Source organism: Apodemus sylvaticus, chromosome X (assembly GCF_947179515.1).
Source record: "Apodemus sylvaticus chromosome X, mApoSyl1.1, whole genome shotgun sequence".
In the NCBI taxonomy this organism is placed as follows: domain Eukaryota; kingdom Metazoa; phylum Chordata; class Mammalia; order Rodentia; family Muridae; genus Apodemus; species Apodemus sylvaticus.
This window is the reverse complement of record NC_067495.1, coordinates 54853680-54879607: the sequence shown is the minus strand read 5'-3', so window position 1 is coordinate 54879607 and position 25928 is coordinate 54853680. Positions and strand designations below refer to the sequence as shown.

The following is a 25928-nucleotide window of genomic DNA, read 5'->3' as shown; positions in this document are numbered from 1 at the left end:
TTTGCTTAGGAGACATTAAGTTGCACAAGTGGAATTTAGCTAAAGGAACACAAAAGACCCCAAAGAAAAGTAGTTTACTAACCATGCTGGTTATAAATCAAAATTTATAGTGCCAAGATGTAAATGTTTACTCACTAGGACTGACCAGTCATTAGGCCCACCCTCAAAGAACGTGCTATTAACAGGCAGCTCAAGGGGGCAGAGCAAGGTGATAACCATCATTAAAATTTGGTCTGCCAGTCAGGCAGTGGTGGTGCATGCCTTTAAGCCCAGCACTTGGGAGGCAGAGGCAGGGGCATTTCTGAGTTTGAGGCCAGCCTGGTCTACAGAGTGAGTTCCAGGACAGCCGGGGCTATATAGAGAAACCCTGTCTCAAAAAACAAAAACAAAAACAAAACAAAACAAAAAAGATTTGGTCTGCAACTAAGTCCCCTATGCTCTTGTCAGGTGGGCAGAATGAACCTGGGTAACAAGTATTTGAAAAGAATAACTCTTGTGTTCTTAAAGTGATTCTGGCAATATCCTTGCTGTGTAAATCTGCCCCAGTGGCTAGCCTTGCCATTAGTGAGGCAGTGGGATAATGGTGTGGGAAAGAATAAGATTTGGCCCCAGGAGGCTTAAGCCCAAATCTTGGTTTTGGCACTTCATAGCTGGGTAACCCGGAGCACATCATTTAGGCCGACGACTTGCTTCCTTTATTTTTATTTATTTATTTATTTATATATTTTTTTGAGACAGAGTTTCTGTGTGTAGCCCTGGCTATCCTGGAACTCACTCTGTAGACCAGGCTGGCCTCGAACTCAGAAATCCACCTCTGCCTCCCAAGTGCTGGGATTAAAGGCATGTGCCGCTGCCACCACCACCCGGCCTTTTTTTAAACTGTATGGGATTCTTTCTTTTTTATTAATCATTATTCATTTACATTTCCAACGATATCCTCCTTTCTGGTTACCCCTCTAAAACAACCCCACACCATCCCCCTTTCCCCTTTGCTTCTATGAAGGTGCTCCTCCTTTCAAAGACTAGATGAAAACATTGTAAGCAGAACTGTGCCTTCCACATACTGAGAATGGGCAAAGGGTGGATGTATCCTATATTTGAAGGCCTAGGTGTTTCAAGCAGCTGAGTATATTTTCTTGCAGATGATACATGAACATCCTGGATATGGAGGACTGTTGTATTCAATTTTACCAAAATGGATATTTGTTAAAAACACCACTACAGGGCTGGGCGGTGGTGGTGCACTCCTGTAATCCCAGCACTCTGGGAGGCAGAGGCAAGCAGATTTCTGAGTTTGAGGCCAGCCTGGTCTACAGAGTGAGTTCCAGGACAGCCAAGGCTATACAGGGAAACCCTGTCTCGGGGAAAAAAAAACAAATAAAACAAAAACAAAAAACAAAAACAAAAAACAAAAACAAAAAACAAAAAAACACCACTACAGGACTGGTGAGGTGGCTCAGCACATAAAGCAGTTGTTACTAAACTTGGTGATCTGAGTTTGATCTTTGGGACACAGAAGGTAGAGGGATAGAACTGACTCCCATGTCCTCTGCCTCATGTTCAGTGTGGCTGGTTCATATGCACATACAGGATAGAATTGCAAAAAAAAAAAAAAAAAAAAACAAACAACAACCCACTATTAACAATAAGGCCTCAACCCTACACAAAGAACTATATGTAACTAAGGACCGCCGAGAGTGAGTGAACTAGCCTTCCTGAGGAAGGGCACACCAGTGAGAGATCTGTGAGCAGATGGTCAGCCTTGAAAACAGACATACAAGCACCATTTAAAACTATATATATATACACATACATGTCCTAACAATGAAAAACGAGGCCATGAATTTGAACACAAGGAGGGGAATATAGGGCAGGGGTTAAAGGGAGGAAAGGGAAGGGGGAACTGATGTAATTGTATGATAACCTCAAAAAAAAAAAAAGAGTGCAAATCCATTTTGTCCATTACCTGCAAGACTCATCTTTCTCTAACAAATGAGATGGCCTGGTGGCATTTCAGTGATGCCAGCTTCATCAAAAAAATAAAAAATAAAAAGACAACTATATTTCTGTCCGCTGGGAGGAAAGAAATATAGGAATGAAACCCCTGGATACAGACAAACTGTCACTACAATGGAGACCACGGGAGGGGAAAAAAATGCTACTGAACAGTGACTAGAAACAAAGGTGAGTTTATTTGTCTGTCTGAAAGGAAGGGTACATCACTGGAGCAAAACATTCTGCCTATTGTACCTGAGTGGGCCACTTACAGAGCAAAAGGAGGAAGGACACCAAAACTGGCGGCGCTCTGAGGGCAGGTCTGCTTCACTCTGAAGGCTGAGCTCAAGTTCTTTGCAACTGCTCACTGGGCCAGTTCACTTCTCCAAGCGCAGGCCCCCGCTCCCAGCAATGTCCAGGATGCTCCAGTCAGCTCGCTGTCACTCTGGTGGCAAATGTGACCAGCGTGCCCGGAGGAGGTCAAGTCGTTGTTGAAGAGCACCAGCGGACCTCAGTACAGGTTTCCGCCAGTGACGATCTCGGTCACCTGTCCCTTTGCTAACTAACCTCTTTCAGAACTGACAGACCAAGTTTCCATTTCTTCTTAGGGAAAAAGGCAAACAAACATACATGTGCACTTGCTTACAGAGGCAAATTTCATGTAGGCAGATCATCTTTCAGAGTTACAAAAGAACAAGACATAGCAGTAAAACAGTCCCCGTCCATAACCGACGGCCGCATCGCTACCCACAATAGCCAAAGGTGGAAACAGCCCAGATGTGGAGAAACAGATCAGGCCATATACAGATAAGGGACGGTGGACATAAGTGCTGGTACACAGTACAATATGAATAAACATTAAGCACCTGCCAGGCAAAAAGGCAGACACCAAAGGTACAAAGTTGTATATATAAAACACTGTAAAATTCACCTAATATAAACACTTCAAATAATCCAATTCATAGGGACACAAAGGAAATTAGTGGTTACCAGGGACTGGGGGAGGGGAAGGGGGAAGGGGAAGGATGCCTCCCTGCTTAGGGATTCATGGGTCCAGGGCTTCTTTTGAAGTGCTGAGCATGTTTTGGAGACAGAGAGAGGGCTGGCCGCACAGCACTGCCAGTGTCATAAATGCTAAGGAGCTGTGCCTTGCTGTGGAGATGTGGATAAATGTTTGCTACAGAACTGATCCAATCTCAACCCTCTAAAGGGCAGAGCAGCCCAGGCCACTGAAACATGGAACCTGAGATGAGGTGAGCAGGCAGGGGGTGTCAAACAATCAATGAGGACTAAACGGGGTGGGGGCAGAGGAGGGGGACGTCCCACTTGACAGCTGTGGGCACTGAAGCAGTCTGCAAGACTGAGTTTTAAGTGCTTCCTTACTTCCTCCATGCCAGTAACCTAGAATGCTCTAACACATGTAAATGGCTTCACAAGGAGAGCCACAGGGAGCCACCCCAGATGGCCTTTTCCAGGCCCGTGGCAGGGTCTGGAGGAGAGAGGGGCTCTGCCAGGGCAAACCTTCCAAGGGCTGGAAGCTCATCAGACAGTCTGCCATGGGCACCCTTGGGCGGGGGTGCAAGCCTCGGCTGTACTCAAAGTCAGTGTGACAACCCTAAGCAAGCAGGCCAGGTAAAGCACACCTTTACTATCAGCACTCGAGAGACAGAGGCAGGTGGATATTTATGACTTTTTAGGCTATCCTGGTCTACACAGTGAATTCAGGACAACCAGAGCTACCTAGAAAAACCCTGTCTCCAAAAGTTAAAAAACAAAAAAACAAAAAAAACTCATCGAGGACATACCCTTCCTTCAAAAAATTGTTAAAATAGCAAAATACATGTAATAGCAAAAATCTCATTTACAAATAATTCCTAAATTATTAACTTAAAAGTGCATTGTTGCAATTACAAAAAGAGATACTAAGTTTATTTCATGTGCTTGGGAGTTTGACTGCATGTATGCATACCATATGAGTACCTGGTGCCCACACAAATCAGAAGAGGGTGTGAGATCCCCTGGAAATGGTGTTAAAAGATGTTTGTGAGCGACTATGTGGGTGCTGAGAACTAAACCTGGTTCCTGTACAAGAGCAACAAATCTTTAGACCATATCTGAAGTTCCTATTTTATTTTGAATTCTCTTTGTGTGGAAGGGGTACCTGTATGTCAGTTCTCAGAGAAGGCAAATTTCTGGAGCTAGGCATACAGGCAGGCTGGGAGCTGCCTAACATGGGTGCTGGGAACCAAACTCCAGTCCTTGACAGAATAAGTGCTCTTAACTGCTGAGCCATTTGGGCAGCCTTGTGCTACTGCACCTTTTACTATTTATCTAATGACAATGTGGAAGAGACTAAACATTTGGATGTGAAATCACATTGGGACACTACAAAAAACATGACTATATTGAAAGCAAAAAGAATGACAGGCAAAACTGCCTCAGTGTTTAATATCCTTTCTCTGGTTCTATGTGAATCTTGGGTATTGTGGGGTTTGTTTATTTATTTGCATTTTAAATTGCAATATATTGGGGCATTCAAAACACCAGAGATGAAGTAAAAATTGAGAATTGATCTAGCTCAATGCTGGTGCATTTTCAAGAGAATTAAGACTTAGGATTTGGGGGTGTTTGGTGGGCCTCCTGTTCTTCTATCACTGGGTTCCCCAGATGCGTGCCCACGATCAGAGCGAGGAGGACCTGGTCTGTTCACAGTAACTATGCGTGGTATGATTCTCAGCTGCACATTCTGACCCTGAGGTTGCCCCTGCTGTACTCCGGCAGCAGAGAGCTCCAAGCTCTGTGAAGGAGCATTCTGCCTGTGACTCTGCTGGGTGGAGCCTACCTGACCCACCACAGATGGATGGCTTGGTTGAACCCCTATGGCCCCACCAGTTTGCTCAGTGCTAAGGTGACTAGTTTGCTGAGCTAGCAAGGACAACTGCTGAGTATTAGGCCCTTGGGAGGAAGCTGCTAGCACTGGCTGTGGGGGGGCAGGAGCCCTGGGTGTCTGCTGCTCTTTTGGAATCAATACATATATCTGCTGTGGTTGTCCCTGGGGTGGCTTCTGAGGCTCTGGGCGCAAAATGATAGAGCCAGGGGGAAGCTTTACAGTTAAGGGACTTGCCGTATTATTTATAATGAGCTGCATAGGTGACTTCACAGGGCGCTGAACTTGCCTAGGTAGTTGCTGTCTGGTTGTTTGAGGGCTGTTTTGAGAGATTCCTGCAGCAGTTGGGATGCTAATGGTAGACCCTAGGCCCTGGGTTGAACTACCCACCAAAGCCGGTTTTGTTACAGACTTTACCACATTGATTACAGTTGTGGTAGTGGTGCTGACTGGGTGCTGGACCTTTGGCTTGTTTTCTGATGACCTAGCATTAGGTTGGACAGCTGGAGGAAGGGTTCTAACTCTGCTTATGCTCACAGTGGTCTGCTGAACCACAGTGGTTGTCTTAGGAGCACGTGGTGCATCTTGACCACGGCTGACAGTTGCGGAGCCCTGTTTTGAGATATGGGTAAGTGCAAGTGGTGGAGGAATTCTGCTTTCCTGCTCTAAGACTGAGGATGACACCTGACTGGTTGCAGGCTTTGGCACCACACTAATTGCGGGCTTTGCCACCACAGTGATTGTGGGCTTTGGCACCACAGTGGTTGCGGGCTTTGACACCAGAATGGTTTTGGGCTTTGACACAAGACCAGTTGTGGGCTTTGGCACCAAAATTGTTGTAGGTTTTGGTAGCACACTGATTGTGGGCTTTGACACCAGACCGGTTGCGGACTTTGACCCCCGACCAGTTGCCGGCTTTGGGACTGGACCCGTTGTGGGCTTTGACACTAAAACAGTTGCGGGCTTTGCTACCAGACTGATTGTGGGCTTTGGTACCAGACCGGTTGCAGGTTTTGGTAGCACACTGATTGTGGGCTTTGGTACCAGAGTAGTTGTGGGCTTTGACACCAGAGTAGTTGTGGGCTTTGATACCAGAGTAGTTGTGGGCTTTAACACCAGAGTAGTTGTGGGCTTTGACACCAGACTGGTTGTGGGCTTTGACACAACACTGGTTTTGGGCTTTGACACCACAGTGGTTTTGGGCTTTGACACCACACTGGTTTTGGGCTTTGACACCACAGTGGTTTTGGGCTTTGACACCACACTGGTTTTGGGCTTTGACACCACAGTGGTTTTGGGCTTTGACACCAGACTGGTTGTGGGCTTTTGCACCAGACTGGTTGTGGGCTTTGTTTCCAAGGAGGGCTCAGGAAGACAGACTGAGCTACTAGAACCCTCTGCCATCTTGCCTGAACACCTGGCTTCACTCTGGTCAGACCCTTGGCACATATCCACTGTCTCCCTAGGCTCAGAGTTTATCCGAGCTATGAAATCATCTGAATAATCATCCAGGGACATGTGAGGGAGATACAAATGGCTATCAATACTATCCTCTGGAAACGGCCCAATGTCACCAGAGAAAAGTGGATCATCATTAAGGGACTTCATAATATTTGGATTCATTTCCCATAGCTGACTGTCATCCTCATAATCAAACATAAAGTCGTATTTTACCTCAGGAACTTGCAGGACACTTGGTTCTTCATCATCAAAGAGCAGAGATGGCACCTCGTTAATATATGTCTGCACATCCATCTCTGAAGGCGTGGTCAGTTCAAAGGGTCCCTGCATCCATGAAGCTGTTTCAGTAACAGTCAGGTCAGATGGGTCATCTGACCCTAGTTTTGCCTGTTTTTTGAAAGAAGTCATAGTTGTGAAGTCAGGGGGACATGTATACCCAGATGACACCTCCTGTTGATCCAGAGAGGGGGATGCACGTCTCTTGAAGCATTGTTTCACGGGGTCAGTGTTCATCTTCTGCTCATTAAACAGCAGTCTGTTGGCGGTGCAGGCAACAGCAACAGAGGGATCCAGACACAGCGGCTCAGCTGTAGCTAAAATCAGTTGGCTCTCAAGCTCAAGTTTTTCTTCCTCAGTCCACTGACGGTTATCACTTGTAATGGACTCTACATCGCTTACTAGACTTTGCATCGTTGGCCGTAAAAGAATATGCCGAGTTTGGTAACCAGGAAGAGGTGACGCAGCAGAGGACACATCAGATGACACAGCAGGCTCTGCACCAAGCTCCGCAGGAGGGTGGATGTCACTGCATTGCCGGTAGTCTCGGATCTCTGCTATGACACACCCACAGTGAAATACATTCACAGGAGACTTTTCCAGGACATCAATCAGAAAAGAAGGTAACTCTTCAGCATCCAAGTATTCAAGTAGTTTCTGTACTTCATAAGGCAACTGAAAGGTCTCTGAAAACGACCCAGTTTTGTCCTTCAGCATGAGAGAATAGCCCTGATTTTCTGGGTACAGGTTGACCACTAAACATGGCAACGCCTCCCTTCTCAGAAGCTTCTCTAGCAAGTTGACATTGCTTTGAAGGCCCTCCACCTCGGGGTCTTTTCCACACTCTTCGACATAAATGTCATACAGTTTTTCATGAAGAGATTTTTCCCCGGTGGACATGAGTCTCGGAGGAGGCGGCTGCTGCCGGACAGATTCAATGATATCGTCCGCCAACTCGAAAGCCTCCTGGAAAGTTCGCTCCATCGTAATAAAGAGTCAGAACCTTTAAAGAAAAACAAAACGTGTTGGCGGAGTGCGGTCGAAATCATGGCAGTTCTAGTAACTGTCCTACAAAAAGTCTACAACTCTGCCTAGGAGCACACAGGCTGAATTTAACACGGACTCCAAGAAAGCCATGTCCCGCCGCCAAAGCGGACGCCTCACTGGACTTTTGGCGCGTAGACACGAGCGAGGCGCGTCCGGGCTGCACCAGGAGCCCTCGACTTCACAGCAAAGACAAACCAAAAACGACCCGAAAGCTACCTCAAAATGGTTGCAAGTCTCGAAAACCCCCCATACCTTCGGAGTCCAGCGCTCGTGGGCCGGCCGGTACTCCTCTGTACTCGAAATGGACACGCGGGGCTGAGGAGCTGCCTTGCTCGCGCGCGTCGTCTTCCGAATGCGGCTTGTCCGAGCCTCATGCTCCTTAAGCCTTCTGGGTAGGAGGGTCCCTGACTGAACTTCCTTTCCAGGGGTGACTCTACTTCCGCTGGAGAAGGCGGGAAGGTTTTGGGGGCGGTTCCCAGCTGTCCGTCTAACTTGAAAGGCGCTCGGGCGGAAGCTTGCGCAAGCCGTTCTTTTTTTTTTTTTTTTGTTACAGTTTCAGGTTCCACCATTTTACACTGGAGTTCAGCCCGCAGGGCCGTTGTGCACCATTTTATCTGTCTTAGTCCTTCAAAAACTCATCTACAACAGCCGGGCCAGTCGGAGCTCTGGGAGTTTCGCGGCCAGCCTGGCCTACATAGGCAGGTCGAGGCCAGTCGGGCCTATCTAGTCAGTTCAAGCCCGTCAGAACTACATACGGAGACCGTGTCTGCTTATATTTTTTTTTGTGGGGGTCGGAGTGGGGGTGGGTTGAGACTGCTATTCTCTACGTAGCTCTGGCTCTCTTAGAACACGTCTGTAGACCAGGCTGGCCTCGAAATCAGAGATCCACTTGCCTCTGCTCTCGAAAGCTGGGTCTAAAAGCTTACACCACAACCCCCTGGTGAGACTGGGGTTTTTTTGTTTTGTTTTGTTTTGTTTTTGTTTTTGTTTTCTTTTAAAATCTGTGTTCAGAATCTCCTGTCTCCAATGTTTTGGTGGTGATTCCTGGTACCCATCACTGATATTTAGCACACCTTGATAGCCTTCATTATCCTTTATAGCTGTGGAAATACTCACTGTATGCTTGTGTGAGCATTACAATACTTCATTCAATTCCCTGCCCCCTCCAGGGTTCTTATATAGTTAGACACATAACATGGCGTTCTTACATATAAACACACGTGTACACTTACCTTTTATTTCTCTGTGCGTTTCTAGTTTTACTTTTCTTTTTTCTCTCTTACTATTTTGTGTATATGGGTGGTTTGCCCACATGCATGGTTTTGTACCACGTAAGAGCAGTGCCTTCAGAGGCCAGAAGAAGGCATCAGATAGGATGTGTGCAGCCATGTAGATACTGGAAATGGAACCCAATTTTTTTTTTAAAGCAAGCAGTGCCCTTAACTGCTAAGCCATTACTTCAGTCCTATTCTTTTCTTTAAAAACAAATTTACTTTATTATTTGTCTATTTGCATGCACACACACACACATGCCTTCAGGGGATAGGGGGATGTCACATGCTTTAGAGCTGGAGTTGTAGGCAGTTGTGAGTTGCCTGACAAGGTGCTGGGGACTGAATTCCACTCCTCTAGAATAGCAAGTGCTCTTAACCACTGCACCATCTTCTAGCCCTGGCTTTTTTTTTCTGTGATGATGATTTTCTTCTATGGATTCTATTTATAGAATCTTGTTTTCTAGTTCCATTGTGACCTTGAATTTTGCCATTTTGCTTTTTTTTGACAGCTGTTTAGAAGATTCTCTAATGTTTAGATTTACATACAGCACTGACAGACAACATTCTCGGTGATTACCTGTAATGACAAGAACCCAAGATAAATCTGTGAAACCTCTAAAGAGGCCAGATTTACAATAAATGTTTTTTTTTCCTTTTTTTTTCTTTTTGAGACAAGGTCTCACTGGGTAGCCCTAGAACTCACATGTAGATCAGACTGACCTCAAGTACACAGAGGTCTGCTTACCTTTGCCTACTGAGTGATGGGCCACCAGGCTCAGATAAAGGCTTTAAAATCAATAGTACAAAAAAAAAAGAAAGAAAGAAAGAAAAGAAAAGAAAAGAAAAGAAAAGAAAGGAAAGGAAAAGAAAAGAAAAGAAAAGAAAAAAGAAAAACACTGGGCAGTGGTGGCCCATGCCTGTAATCCCAGCACTCTGGGAAGCAGAGGCAGGCTGATTTCTGAGTTTGAGGCCAGCCTGGTCTACAGAGTGAGTTCCAGGACAGCCAGGACTACACAGAGAAACCCTGTCTCCGAAATCCAAAACAAATAAACAAACAAATAAATAAATAAAATAAATAAATAAAATAAATAAATAAAATAAATAAATAAATAAATAAAATAAATAAAAATAAAAATAAAAAAGTAAAAATCAATAGTAATTGTGATTGTTACAAATCATCGTAGTATTTTATATTTGGTTAGATTACAACATTTTTACCTGAGTTTCTTTGAAATGACTGGTGTTAAGCAACAGATATAAATGGGTTTTTAGGGCTGGATATATAATTTATTGATTTCACTTGACTAGGCATAGGCAAGGTCCTAGGTTCAACCCATAGTATGGGAAAACAAAAAACAAATCATCAGCAGCAGCAGCCACTGCCACCGCTGCCTCAGCCACCGCCACTGCCGCTACCGCCGCCACGGCTGCCACCGCTGCCGCCGCCGCCGCCGCCGCCGCCGCCGCCGCCATTGCTGTGGCCACCGCCACTGCCACCACCTCCACCATCACCCCCCCCCCCCAAACAAGCCTACACACAAACAGAAAAAAAAAAGATTGTGGTTCTCTAGCTATTCCTTGGAAGATCTTTTTGGAGAAGCACAGAGGGCTTTCTCTTTTCTTTTGTTTTTGGTATATGATTTATATGTATGTATGAAGGGTCCGCATGTGCACTGTATGTGTATGTGCGTCCAGGTATGTGTACACATGTGTGTTTATATCTAAGGGGGGCAGAGATCAACACGGGATGGCTCCCTGGATTGCTCACTCTTCATCTTATCTTTTGAGACAGGGTCTCTCAGTAAATTCAGTGCTCAGCATTGGTTAAAGTGGCCGGCCACTGAGCTTTGGGGGTCTGCCTGTCTCTATTCTCCCAGGACTAGGGCTACAGTGGGTGATAGGAGGCTTTGCTTTTACAATGGACATTGGGCATCCAAACTTAGATCCTCATGCTTGTGAGGCAGGTACTTTTCCAGTAGGACTGTCTCCCCAGACTCTTATTTTCTTATTTTCATTATTTCTCTTTTTAACAATTTCCATATCTGAAAGTAAGCTAAACAAACGCTTGGCTAGTTAAGCTGTGTTTTGCTTTTCCATAATCTTTTCCCCCTTAATATCGCCTAGGTTTGCTTTTATTTTGGTGGGGGAGGAAGGGGTGAACAGGGAGCTACTTTATAGTGTTCGTTCTTTGCTATTTATGGACATAGCTGCAAATGCTACCCCATGGCTGTTACCCGAGGGTACATGTCCTTTAGCATAGGAGAGCTCCTGATGGCTGTCAGGGTCTCTCATCTTCCTCCCATCCTATCACGGGTTCCTCTTCCTCCCCGAAAACGCCTTTTCTACAGTTAATGATCCTTCTACTCCCACAAACTAACTAACCCTGCTGCTCATGCAGCCTCCCTCCAGTCTCTTCCTCTTCCACGTCCCACGTCCTTTTGACTACCCCACCCCCATCTTCCTTGCCTCTGTTTATTTCTCTCTTATGTTCCTTACATCTGTTTATTTGTATTCATTCATACACCACAGGCTAGGATTTGCCTTTCTGACTTTCAGTCACCTTGATTAACATTATCCACTAAACAGAAACAAGTATTTTCCAGAAAATTTAGTTTTTCTTTACAACTGAATCCAGTGCCACTGTGTATGGTATCTATTCTGTGGCACCTTCTGTTTCTACTTCTTTATTTTCTCCAAGGTCTGTTTCCTCTTTCTTTTCCTCCATTTGTCCATCTTTTTTTTTAAGGGTGGGGCAGGGCTAGAGAGATGGCTCAGCACTTAGAAGTGCTTGCTACATTCACTATTCTCACAGAGGACTGGGACTGAAGTTTGGTTCCCAGATCCAGGTCAGGTGGCTCACAACTGAATATAAAAGGGAAATAAGATTTTTGCTCTACTTCTTATGGTACGTAGTCATACCCAAAGTTATATTTTCTTACTCTGTGCTACCACCACTCACCTTGGGAGCCATCCTATGCTTTGTGGTATGTTTACAAGCATGCTCAGTCTCTACCTACTGGGTTCCAGTAGCAGCTTCCTGCAGTCTATGATAGCAAAACATATTTGTAGACACTCCCAAATGTCCCCTGGGGGAACCAAAACATCTGTGGCTGCGAATCAGCCTATAATAATTTGTTTATTTTTGTTTTTATTCTAATTGTTCCTACTAATGTTCTAAAACTTACCATTTTTCTTAATTAATAGAGTCTTTGATCAGATGCAAACAAAACCACCACCACTAGTTTAGAAAGAAAGTATATTTAAAAAATAGACTAGCATATTATTTTATTTAGCTTCTTTGGAAACAATCTATGACTATCCCCAAATTTTCTAGGTTTATTAACCAACTAAGACCTTTTATTCATCTTAATACTTGTCTTAAGCCTTCACTCAGTGTTTGCTCTTTTACCATAAAACAGACTTTCCCGAGGTTTCTTCTTTAAAATCCTGAGCCAGTTTCGGCCAAGTTGAAAGTATATAACCCTTTTTTAATCATTTGAGCACTGAATATGTATTTTGATCATATTGATCACCCTCACTAACCTCTAACTCCTAAATCATGCCCATCCCTCACCTCCTTTTCATTTTATGCGTTTCTTTTGTAATAACCTGAGTCCATTTGAGCTGCCCATATACACTGAGCATGGGGCTGTCCACAAGAGACATACATGACCTATCAGGGGCCACACCCTTGAAGAGGACTGGTTCTCCCTCCCCCAGCAATCAACTGTCCACAACTTCTCAGACACTTGTCAGACCTTACCTCCTCTATTACTCAGCCAGTTTTTTTTTTTTTTTTTTTTTTTGAGACAGGGTTTCTCTGTGTAGCCCTGGAACTCACTTTGTAGACCAGGCTGGCCTTTAACTCAGAAATCCACCTGCCTCTGCCTCCCAAGTTCTGCAATTAAAGATGTGCACCAACACTGTCATGGGCTTTTTTTTGTTTGTTTTAAAAAAATATTTATTATATATAAGTACACTGTAGCTGTCTTCAGACACACCAGAATAGGGTGTCAGACCCCATTACAGATGGTTGTGAGCCACAATGTGGTTGCTGGGGATTGAACTCAGTATTTTTGGAAGAGTAGTCAATACTATTAACCACTGAACCATTCTCTCCAGCCCCTGCCAGTTGTTTTTTTTTTTTTTTTTTTTTTTTTAATTGATGACTTACCATGAATAACATTTTTCTTGAGGTAGAGTGCTCTAGGTAGCCCAGGCTGGCCTGGAGTTTTTGAGTCTTCTGCCTCAGACTCCAGAGTGCTTGGAATATTGGCCTGTACCTTCATTCCTAACTATACTTTCTCTCCCCCACCTCCTTTTGTTCTTTTTGTATTGTCTAAGACAGAGCTTCACACTGTAGCTCAGGCTGGTCTGGAACTCATGGCAATTCTCCAGCCTTGGCTTCCAAATGCTGGGATTACAAGTGTGAGACACCACATCTGGCACTTTATATTTTTAATATTAGAGCAATCCTTATCCAGGATTTTTCCTGATTTTTCTCTGCTAGCCTTTAATGCTTCAGTGACTTCATCTCTTGTTGTGGCTTTAAGACTACCCATACATTGATTTAACCTAGACACTGATTAATGATGTATGGTTTTGTTTTTGTTTTTGTTTTTTGTTTTTTTTTTGCTTTACCTGTACGGCTTGGCTTTACCAGTATATAAATGGCTTGTCAATTTCCATCTGTAGCCTGGACCACATACTACTCACAACATAACACTTCCCTAGTCAAAATCTTTGCCTGGATGCTGAATAGGAAGTCTAAATTTCACACATTGAAACTGACCTTCCGGTCACAACTAGCTCTGTTGGCAGTGCATCGGTGGCGTTTGAACAAAGAATTGGAATCACTGTATGCGCTATGGAATAGCATTTATTTATAGGAATCAGGCTCCATACAACCGTGGCAGAAGCTAGGGAAGTAAAGGTGTGGGAGAAAACAGTTGAACGATAAGAGCAAAGTCATTATCCATCAGGAATCATGAAGGGAAGTTACTGGGATTGATGGAGGGCTGTTGCTTCTATCTCAGAGAGGGAGCCTGATTCATGGAGGCTTAGCAGTGAAAGGAAGCAAGAAAGTGGAGGATGAAACAAAAGAAATCAAGGCTTACATGGTTTAATGGAACCAGTGAGGATTATCCTGTCTGGGGCTCACTGCCTGGAACCTTGATGATAGAGGTGACCTATAGAAGGGTCTAATTCCCTTCTCACTGAACTGTACAGAAACCTGGCCCTGGATTCAGAAAAGCTAGGGGGGGGGGTAGGGGAGGAGATCCAGTGAGAGCTGAGGTTACAGCTAGTGCCTATCCCTGTTCCACACCATCACTGGACACTCTTAACAGGCTGAGGTACCAGGTCAGCAGCAGTGTGTGTGAACTGCAGCAGTCCCTGGTACCTGGCACAAATCTTCAAGGTCTAACAGCTGATGCTCCAGTTCTGCCTTCCAGATCTCATCAGTTTTTATTTTAACCACCCTAACCTAGAACTGTAGTATACTCATGAGGCTATCAGTCCATACAATAGCGGACAGATCTAGAGGGGGGAAAAGTAGGAAATGTAGTTCAGCTTTGGATAAGGTAGAATCGTATACTCTTGCCCAGGGAGTATTCTCATCTCAGGAAATGGCAACTTTATCATGATGGTTGCTCAGGCCAAAAAAGCTAGGAGTTGAAGAATCTTATTTAGTAAAGTGTCAGCTGAATATTGTTGAGTTTTAATAGCTGGTTATATATTGGGGCCCTTTGTCAGCAAAGGCTTGGTTTTCACTGTTCATTTTGTCAAACTCTCTGAATGGTGTATTAATATGCATTCCACTAGATATTCTAAACTTTGAAAAAATAAAATTGCTCATTTACAAGTATCCTTCTGGCTATGGGAGTAACCAAATTAGTTAAATAAAATTTTCATTTTAAAGGGGACCAATGGTTAAATCAGCTAATATCAAGAGTCATTTTCTTTATATGACTTTGACAAAAAGAATAAACTGAGAAAATAAACAAATCCATATCATTGACAAATGGCCCAATTTGCTAAGAGCTGATTTTGCTCAGGGTTGTCTACTATTCACCACTAATTCACTTGGTTTTCTCTAAGATCCTTTTGTTTGATGGGGTATGGAAAATATTAAGTCATAAAATAGAACATGTATACGAAAATGAAAATCTTCTGTCTCACGAGAAAAATGCATTTCTCTAAGAACTCTAAGGTGAAAGAAAATTTTTGGCTGTTCCCTAAATCATTTTAGCTATTTTCTGTCCCAGAAAAGGAAGATGAATCCAAAGGAAATCAGTTCTATAAAATTGGTTCACCATTTTCTTGATCAGAAGAGTGCATTTCCTGTTTTGAAACTTTCTGCAGAGGATTAAAAGTTGATCTCACGGCCTGAATTGGGTTTTCCTGTTAAAAATAAAAATAAGAAAAGGATCATCTGTTTAGGAGTTTCATCTGTGAATCCCATATGAAGGTACTTTTGAATTTTGAGGTCTTTAATGCTCACTACTAACACTAACATTTTCTGACAGGCCACCTGTAGGACCCACATCTGTAGTGATGAGGATAGATGGATGTAAGAGTGTGGGGGCCCTCTCCATGATGACAGGCCAAATGAGGTTATCAGGCTGGGCTTTCAGTAGGATTTACTTCTCAAACAAGTCATTCTTAGCCAAGAGAGATGACTATGAATCATTTAGTTGTTCTTTTAAGATTTCAATTTTTCTTGAAAAATTTGAAATTCTGTCTTCTGGTAGTTAAGTAAGAGCAATGTGGACACCCTAGGGGAAAGACTGGAACTCAAAAAAAACAAAAAAACAAAAAACAAACAAACAAACAAAAAAAACAACCAAGCAAAGGTGATGTGCACAGGCCAGCCTGGATACAGTCTTAGTCAACCACTTCTTATCTAATTCCAGGGGCCTTGGTCTGGAAGCACATTGTCTCTGACTGGATTTGTGAAAGCAGGAGTCAGAGTAGAAGCTTTAAACGAGGAAGTCTGTGACTAGACTCCAAAAGGTCTTTCCTGAGATCCTGGGGGTTCTAATTACTTTGTTTTATTAGGGCAGGAGGAGAGAAACCTTTCCTGTGGAAAGGAAGAAAGTAAACTCCACTGGGAGAAACAAAGCAGATCCTGTAGAAGCAGGAAGACACATTTTACCTACCTTGCAACGTTGTCATTAAATGGAGGAAAAGCCACACCCAGGAGAAGAGCACGTGCCACGTGGACTGTGGAATGGTGGGCCGGAAGGGGTCAGCTGGTCAGACCCACAGCCTGTAGCAAAGCGGCACTCCTGGAAAACCAGCAAATGAACAGGAAACCAAGTCGCTAACTCTTCTTCCCCAAGCCTGAAAATCAGATGCAGTTCTCCAGCCATTTCTTTTGGTAGTTTTTTTCTGATGAGGTGATACTCCAAGGGCCTGTGAATGATTAAAAAAATGGCCAGGTCAAATGACAGGTTATTCCATTCAAGAAAGGCAATGGAGGAGGATCAGGACAGGTTCCTATTGCTGCTGCTCAGTCTTCCCAGTGTCCCCATAACCAGGTGACTTTTCTTTGGAAACTCAGAGCCGTAGCATCAGGGCTGATGAAAAGAGTTCTAGAATTTAGTGAATATATCCATCCCCATCTATCTGTATCCTCATCTCATCCATGTTTAAGGGCCAGAATGTTCCTGGAGAATGACGTCACATTAGTGTTGTCAGTGAGGGGGGAAGATTTGAATTTTTTTCCTTAATCAGACTTTTCTCCTGAGTCATAGCAGATAATTTAGTATAGGTAAGGACCTTAAACTCATACTAGTATATATATCCTCTATGAATAGAAACTGTATGTAACATAAGACAGGTCCAGCCTCCTAGGGCATAGAGAAGACAGATCAAAGGTATTCTGCTTGATGATGCTTGGCTGGCGGCCTCCTCTGAAGCAGAGCCTATTTATGGAAGTCACAGCAGCATGAGTTCTTCAGAAATTCTGCTTCTGAAACCTGGGCTGGTGACTGGATAATGGTCACTTTCAAAATCTTTCCAGGGGATGCTATCTAATATGCTAATACAATTGAAAATCAACCTTAACTCTTGTCTCTCTTACTCTCTTAGTTTCTCTTTTGCTCTCTTGGGCTCTTCCCTCCCCCCCCCCCCCGCCCTTCCCCCTCCCTTCCCCCTCTCTCCACGTGGTCATGGCGGCCTCTACTTCTCTACTCTCTCCTCCTCTCTGTCTTTCTCTGCCTCTACTACCCCCTTAACTTCCCTCCCCATGCCCTGAATAAACTCTATTCTATACTTAAAAAAAAAAAATCAACCTTAGGTATCAACCATGCCATCCCGAACAGGCCCAGTCTTCTTTGACCTTGGAAGCTAAGCAAGGTTAGTTCTGGTTTAGTACTTGGATAGGAGGTAGCTCAGTTTCTCTATATTATAGATGAAAACAATTTAATCTCTCTCTCTCTCTCTCTCTCTCTCTCTCTCTCTCTCTGTGTGTGTGTGTGTGTGTGTGTATGTGTTGGATCTGTGTGTGCCACCATGTGTATATAGACATCAGAGATTCTTTCCTTCCAGTATGTGGGTCCCAGGATTGAACTCAGATTGTCCCTTGGCACGTGCCTTTTACCTGTTGAGATATCACACTGCTCTAAATGATTTTCCTAGGTGCCCAAAGTAGATGCAATGGCAGGGGTTAGCAACAAAACGCATAATCCCAGCACTCGGGAAGACTGGAGTGGGAAGACAAGAGAGTTCAAGGCTATCCTGGACCACGCAGCAAGACCTCACTTCAAAAAAGAGAAAAATAAGGGCTTGGAGGCAGCAGAGTGGGTGAAAGTGCTTGCAGGCAAGCAAGAGGGCCTGCCTGAGTTTGAATCCCCAGAATCCATACCAAAGCAAGACATGGTAACAGGAACACCTGTAACCCAACTGCTCCTAAATAGCGATTGATGGGAAGCAGAAAAAGAATTCAGAAGCTTGAGGACCGGCTAGTCTGGCATATCCAACAGAAAAACAACAGACACCCTGTCTCAAGCAAGGAGGAAAGCAGAGACTGACACTCAAGGCTGTTCTTTGACCTCCGCAGGACTACTGTGGTATACCTAAGTTTACATATTCATTCATTCATTCATTCTTTTTCTCATATACACAATCTTAGAGCTCGTTCTTTTACTTTTTTTTTTTTAGAGAAATCATTTCTTTTTAATTGAGTATTTCATTCAGACCACAGCCTGCTTTGGCTGCTTCCTCTGACAACAGTTCGGTTTCCATTTCTCAGGAATGCTACAATTGACTGTATTGAGTGAACCAGAGCCCCCAAACCAGGCCTTTTGAAAGAGTAAATCAACGAACAGCAAAAACCAAAGTCCAGTTTCTCCTTTCACTTAGGAAGAGACTGGGAGTCAAATGATTGGAATTCTACCTTCCAACTGCAGACACCCTAGAGCACTGCAAACACTCAAAGCAAACAAAGCACAGCAGTCCCCATATACTCTAGCACCAGTATCTGATCTCTGGCCTCTTCCAGTAGGAATGGCCTCACTCCAGCAATCTTAAGGCCTCTACTTAACTTCCCAAAGAGACATAAAACCTACTAAAAGAGATACAGTGGGTCAACATAAATCAGCTTACTTACGAGAGACATTCCTGAGAAACGGCTCTTGATTGTTGAGAAACTTCACATTATTTCAAAGTGGGAGAATCCAGGGCACTCAGAGAGGACAGTTCGGCAGTGGCCTAGTGTTGGGGGTAAGTTCATGTAGAATGCAGGTGCGCGCACACACACACACACGCCTCTTTTCTTCCAGGGTCAGGCAAGCCGCCAAGACCCTGATCATCAAAGTCAGTTATTTTCTATATTACAGTGCATAAAACAGGAGAGGAAAGGATGCTTTCAGAGAGAGCGAGCAGCGATAGAAAGGGAGGCGTTCATAGTGCAGAAAGTTCTGTAACTGAGCAAACGGGCAGCAGCTGCGGCCTTGTGGCCTTCAGGCGCTGAAGTACTGCAGTTTGACTCCAGAGGGGGCCTCAGTGGCGTCGGCTTCTTCCCCGGATTCTGCAGGCTCCTTTGGCTCTGCTGGCTCCTCTGGTTCCTCCTCATCATCGTAATAGTCGGCCTCGTAGTAAATATCGTCATCATCTTCTTCCTCGCACACCTCCTGGTAGTCAGCCTCGTAGTAGATGTCATCTTCATCATCATCATCATAGTACTTGTTGTCTTCTTCGTAGTAGTCGTCATTGTCATAGTAGTGGTCGTTGTTGTCGTTGTAGTTGTTCTCGTGATAGTCCTCGTAATAATCCTCCTCCTCTTCCTCCTCTTCTTCATAGTAGTAATAGTCTCCGTCCTCCTCCTCCTCCTCTTCATCTTCCTCCTCATTCTCAAACCCCTCGTAGTAGTCGTCGTCATCATCATCATCGACCTCTTCCTCATCCTTCTCTTCCTCATCGCTCCCCAGACCCTCCTGGTAGAAGTCGTCCTCGTCCCCGTCCTCATCCTCATCCTCATCCTCTTTCTTATTCTCTTCTTGGGGATAGATGTCTGGGTATTTCTGCATGCACTCCTGCATGGCCTGGTACTGACCTACACAGTCGGATCCCTTGTTTTCTTCGGAGCTGTAGTGGAAGCAGGAAAAGGCAGACTTGAAGTGTTCTCCACAGGGACCGCTGGCCATTCCTCCAAGGCACCGGCAATTCCAGTTAATGCCTCCACTTGGCAGTATCAGTCCATACTCCGCGTGGGGATCACTGGGGTCGTCAACCACCAGCTCCGCATTGCTGGGATTTTCGTGGTCTTCTTTGGTCACAAATACAATTTTATCTTTCTCTTCCTGCCCGTTGGAGGCCATGGTAGCTCCCGGTCCTGGTTCTCAGCGCTGGTGCACAGGACTGACCGCTTGCAGCTCTGAGCTTGAAATGCTGAAAGGCGTGGCCGGAGCTGATACACCTTCAAGCTGTGACCTCCCTCGCCCCTCCTCAGGACCGGAGGAGGCGGTTCTAAGGCCCGCACAGGTCCGCCTCCTCTGGGCCTACTTGCTGCTGGCCCTCAGTATTTTTCAAAGGGAAACATAACCTCCTGCTCTTTGGATGTGTACCCCTTAAAGGTCCACATGTAAAAGCTAGGTCTCCTGGGTGGTGCTACTGATTGGGCAGTCCCTGTGGATCTTTAAGTATCCCTTGTAGAAATTAGTGGAAGATCCTTAGGTAACTGAGGGCATGCCTTTGAAGGGAATAAAGAGTCTAAAATCTCTCAGGCCCCTTTGCATCAGTCTCTTCTTAGACTTGAATCTCCAGAACCATGAGCCAAAACAAAACTCTCTTTACTTCCTAAGTACCCCAGATCAGGCGTTTTGTTACCAGGCCGTCTCACCCACTTTCCTTCCTTCCCTCTGCATCAGATAATTGCAAACTTGGCCGAACATAGGAATCATCTGATGGCTCGCTAAGGTTGACATTCCTAAGTTCTCACCTGAACATCATTATTATTGAGTAGGCTGGTGTAGGTTCTTGGACGCTGTGATTTTTTAAGATTTCCTTCCATAAATACAATCTGAACAATTTTCTAATTCTGAAATAAGGTGATAGTTGGTATGTTGTAAGTTAAGAGAAATATGAATTCTTTAATGGCAGTATAAAAGAAAATTGATAGTTCCTTTTAATGATTTTTCTCCTGGGGGACAGACAACAATAAAAGATGACATACCCGCTTTATCAAAACACAGGCCTGAATTTTAACCCTGCATTTTTTAGTTTGGTTATTGTTTTAAAATTAAACAAGTGGTCCTTAATGCTCCCTGGCCAAAGAAACCAGGGGCGCGCTTTTTTATTTGTTAATGTTGCAAGTTGAATTCAGTTAGAGCTTCCAGAATGGAAAATAAGTCGGCCACTTCTGCGACCCAGAACGATGACGCACTGTTTAAGAGTCCAGCAGTTTGCGGCGGGGAGGGGGAAACCGCTGAATGCTTAGGTGACCCAGGTGAAGAAGCAAAGCTCAACAACCGCTTATCTCAAAACCCCAGATGGAGCCTGTGACTCACAGGGCGGTGCTCGGTAATGCTTCCCCCCAGGCAGCTCAGTGGTGGGCTTGAAAAGCTTTGTAAAGAATCCCCAGACTTCAGGCCTCCTGCTCTGCCATCTGCTTGCTATACAGCTGTGCTAAAGTCATTGTGACTCACCTCCACAGCTGCATGGGGGGAGGCGATGGAATTCACCTTACCTAGCTAAGGAGCGCGTTCCCTACCCTTAGAAAACAATTATCAAGATAGCATCTTGAGTTGGTTGACAGCCACAGGGGTGGGCGGTCACTGAAGTGGTTCCATCCAGAAATACCAGGGAGGTTGTGGTGAAGTCAGGAGCCTTTTGTGTCATAAAACTTGGGTTTTTTTCCACAATAGTGAAATTGGAAGTACCCAGGCAGTCCACAGGTTAGAAACTTTTGGGGGGGGGGCAGTCAGACGCCTATAATATCAAAATTTAGGAATTAGAGTTAGGAGTTCAAGGACAGCTTTGGTTATGTAGCAAACTCAAAAGTTCAAGGGTGTCTTGGGGTATGTGAGACCGTGAATCAAAATAGCAACATCTAATGGGCTGGTGAGATGGCTCAGTGGGTAACAACCTTCGCTGCAAAAAAAAAACTGCTACCTGTGCCCTCCTCTGCTGTGCTCTGCCTTATTCTTTTGAAACAGGGTCTTTTGATAAACCTGGAGCTCGCGGTTCTTTGGCTAGGCCGGTGGCCTGCAAACTCTAGAAACTCTTACTCCCACCCCTCAGCATCTGCCTAAGGTTCCAGCTGCACATGGTCACACCCGATGTGGTTGTGGATGCCGATGAGCTGAACTCTCCCTACCCTTGTATAGCAAGTGCTCTGCCCACTGAACCATCTGCCCAGCTCAGCTCAGCTTTAGGGTTTGTTTGTTCCCCGCCCCCCCCCCCCCAGCCTTTCTTTTCCTCTTTCTTTTTTTCCTTTTGGAAAGATTACAGATAGTATCTTCTTAAAGTATTATTTTTTGAGTTAGCATAAAAAGCAATGGATTTCACAGTAGGATTTTCATACATACATGTGTTGCTCTGACTGTCCTGGAACCAGCTCCGTAGACCAGATTGACCTCAATTTACAGGGCTCAGTCTGCTTCTGCCTCCTGAGTGTTGGGATTAAAAGTCCCCGGGCTGCTGGGCTTGATGACTTCTTCATGTGTTTTAAATGTTAGCCCCCTGTCTGAGAGATAGCTGGCAAAGATTTGCGACCATTTTGTAAGTTGTTCACTCTGGTGATAGCGTCCTTTGCTGCGCTAAAGCCATTTTGTTGTATCTAATCCCATCTATCAACCCTCAAAGTTATTTCCTGTGCTATTGGGGTTCTTCTGTCAGAGTTCTTGCCTATTGGTGTATCTTAAAGCGTTTTCTGTATGCTCCCCTCTAGCAGTTTCAGTTTTTATATTAAGATCTCTGTATAATAATGTTAAAAAGTCAATACAAAAAGGCTTTGGGAAGATCAGTGTGGCTAGAATCTGCAGGAAGGAGACCGGAGAAGGCAAACTGCCTCAAGATTGAACTCTAGAAATCTGCAGAAAGTGTTTACATCTACAGCCCTGGGCTCATCTCTATGTGGGTCAGGAAGCCAGGGGGAAACAGTCTCTGATAGGATCAGGTGGGGACGTTCTTACAGGATGACACAGGGATTACACAGGAAAGAGTTCGTCTTCCTTGTAGCCAGAACGGGCAAGCCTTGTAAAATCCAAGCATTTGGTAGACCATGCAGAAGTGGGGTTCCTCAATACTGACTGAAGGCTGTTCTTATCTGGGCTAGCCTCACAAAGCCGAAAAACAAGCCTTGAAGGAATCAACCTGTTTCCACATAACTTCATGAAAGAGAAGATTTTGTTACAAAATGCTAAAGAAGTCTTCTTTTTTTTTAACAGAAAGACCCAGTCCAGAACAATGGCCCTTGTGTCTGGCATCCAGTCACTGACTACTGTGATTGTGTGAGACTATCTTCAGTCTCAGGAAACATGTTGAAACCTTTAGGCCTCAAGGACTGTGGTCTGTGAGACTTGCAAAAGGGGTCAGGTCAATGAGGAATGTGGATCAATGTTAATGCAGATTTCTTTGTGCTGTTTTTACTTTTACAATTGTTAGATTGAAATTATGAATAATCCAAGTTAGTATAAAAATATTTACTGCTTCTTGATTTCAGAAACAGAATAATTTGTTCTGTTTAGATCGTGTTCTTATGGTACTCAATCTAGCAATAGGAAAACTATATAACTTTTAATTACCAACTGTTACACAGAATAGAAAATAGCATGAGACAGCACTTGAGAAGGCAGGTAATTGCAGAAACGGGGAGAAATTTAACAAATAGCTCTTTGCAATAATGATGGGCATTTGGAAATCCTTTAATTATCAGCCATTTCCTATATTTCACTTAAATGACAAATTCTCAAATATGTTTTTAATTTTTTAATTTTATTTGTAAAATTGCGTGCGTGAATGTGTGTCTCCATGTGGGTTTCTGCATGTGGGTTGTAACACTGGCCCCAGGGGACATGACCCCCTCTTGTCTCTGCAGGCGCCTGTCCCAAGGCTTTCTGTAGCAAGTGCTCTTAACCACCAGGCCATCTCTTCACTCCCTATTTTATTTTTAATTTTATTTTTTACTTAGGATAGTCTCACTATAAAGTTCAGGAAAACTGTGAATTAACAATCCTCCTGTCTCTGCATTTAGAGTGCTGAAATTGTATGCTTGCCCTAGGAAACCTGGTTGGTGGTCTTATTGATTGAACTGATAGATTCTAGAGCCTTTCTAGGTGTTTGAAAAAAAATCTGACTTACTATGCAAGACAGAAGTAGATGGTCCTAGTATGAGGCAGTCAGCAATAGGAGGACTTGTCCCTAATTTCAGTAAGGAAGAACAGGTCTAAGTGAATCCAGGAATCCCTAAAGACTCCGTACTTCAGTATGCCCATATGTTCTAAATGGGGGACACATGGGCCTGTTATCACTCTGTGGCCAGTTGCAGTTAATTTTCTATATCAAGTGAGCCTAAATTATGTTAAGATGACAAATATACATTCTGTGGACAGCTTGAGGCTTGTGGTATATGTAAGAAGACCCCAACATTTGACACAGAAGGAGTGGTGAAAGAAATATTATGGATCGTTAAGCAAAGAATAAACTCAATCAAAATAAGTATGATTTTGGCACTGGATTTTTATCAATCCTCTGTTTCCCATCCAACTGCTAACCAAGGCCAATCCTGCTTAGTCTCAAGGACAGATGAAATTAGATGCATTCAGAATGATATATCCATACACATATCTCTTTTTAAAAATATTTCATTAGAGAAAATTTTATTATTTTATTAATCATTCCATTCATTTACATCTCAAATGATATCCCACTTCCTGGTTACCCCTCCACAATCCTCCCCCATACCACATCTGCCCTCTCCTCCCTCCCCTTTGCCTCTATGAGGGTGCTCCCTCCCCCCACTTCTACCCCACCTCTCCAGCATCCCCCTACGCTGGGACATCTAACCTCCCTTTGCTGTCTGACAAGGCCATCCTCTGATAAGTATATATCTGGAGTCGTGGATCCCTCCCTGTGCACTCCTTGCTTGGTAGTCTAGTCCGTGGGAGCTCTGGGTGATCTGTACAGCCTATGTTGTTCTTCCTATGGGGTTGCAATCCCCTCTGCTCCTCCAGTCCTTCTGCATTCCCCCCACCAGGGTCCCTGAGCTCAGTCTGAGATCAGACCCAAGCATCCACATCTGTATTGGTCAAGTGCTGGCAGAACTTCCCAGGGAAAAGCCACACCCAGTTCCTTTCAGCCTGTGCCTTTAGAAACAACAAATGTCAGGGTTTGGTGTCTGCAGACAGCATGGATTCTCCCAGGTGGGGCGGTCCCCGTATGGCCCTTACAGCCTGAAAGCTTACTTCTCTAAGGTGTCTGAAGAAGCATGCATTGAACATTCTTCTGCCTCATGGTCTATATATTTGCTTTAATATGAAACTTCTGTTTCCGTGTTGGATCTTTCATAATCAGAAACATCTCTTAGTCCTATAAGCTTGCTTATTTTTATTGTTTAGCCCCTAATATAACTGCACATCCCTTTAACTTCAGGACTCAGGAGGCAGAGACACGCAGATCTCTGGGAGAGAGATCTTCAAGGTCAGCCGGATCTATATAGAGAGTTCTGGGACATATAGCATAGAGAGTTCAATGCTATACAGTGAAAGAGACTCTGTCTAAAAAAAAAAGAAAGAAATTTTACTTTTACTCTAGGATATGAAATTCCATTTCATCCATAATTAATAAAAATGTATGACTCAGACATTTTCAAAGTTCCCAAATCCAACATTAACTCATCAGGCCTCGCAGGCCACAGCTCTGGAAGTGAGTGCATTAGAGTCATATTGGGAGCTTTAAAACATTTTTATGAAAGTAGAAGTGAAACTGTCTAGGGAACAGAGGAGACTTAATGGGAATGGGGGAAGGAGAGGGTAGTCGGCTATAAGGGGGGAGTTCTCAGAGTAAATGACATGCTTATACAAAACAGCCTACAAAGAAGATAATGATTATGAAGAAGATGAAGATGATGATGATGATGATGACGATAAATCTCATGGTCAGGAAGTCAAATCAGAATGTCTTAGAAGTGGCTTGGCTGTCAGCAGCTTTTAAAGTTTCCTGGTTGGTACCCATAATACCACCTCGAGGCTGAGGAACATTGGCCTTGGGCGAGATGTGATTCTTATCATCCTATGAAGTGAGCATTTTAAAGAATAAAAACAAAGAACTGACCTCAGATTGTCTTATAGGCATTTATAAAGTATAAGTCCAAATTCTGTCCCGTGTCAAATGCAGTTTCATATTTATTGAGTATCTCTTAGGTTATAAAGGACTACTCTTTAAAAAAAAGCAGTCTATAAATTTAAGGAAATGCGAATGAAAAATGAGTAAATGAATAGAAATAACACACATGAAGAATATAATAAGAAGCACATCGCTAGGCT

At 44.0% G+C, this 25928-nt stretch overlaps 1 protein-coding gene across 1 annotated transcript in view; it reads right to left on the bottom strand.

Annotated features, from left to right (window-relative positions):
- LOC127674482 (transcription factor SPT20 homolog) overlaps positions 1-7603 on the bottom strand; it is a 45459-nt gene extending 37856 nt beyond the window's left edge. The window contains exon 1 of the mRNA XM_052170248.1: positions 5300-7603. Within this exon, the coding sequence (XP_052026208.1) occupies positions 5300-7603 (2304 nt within the window). The remainder of the gene's footprint in view (positions 1-5299) is intronic.
- Positions 7604-25928: the final 18325 nt, after the last annotated feature.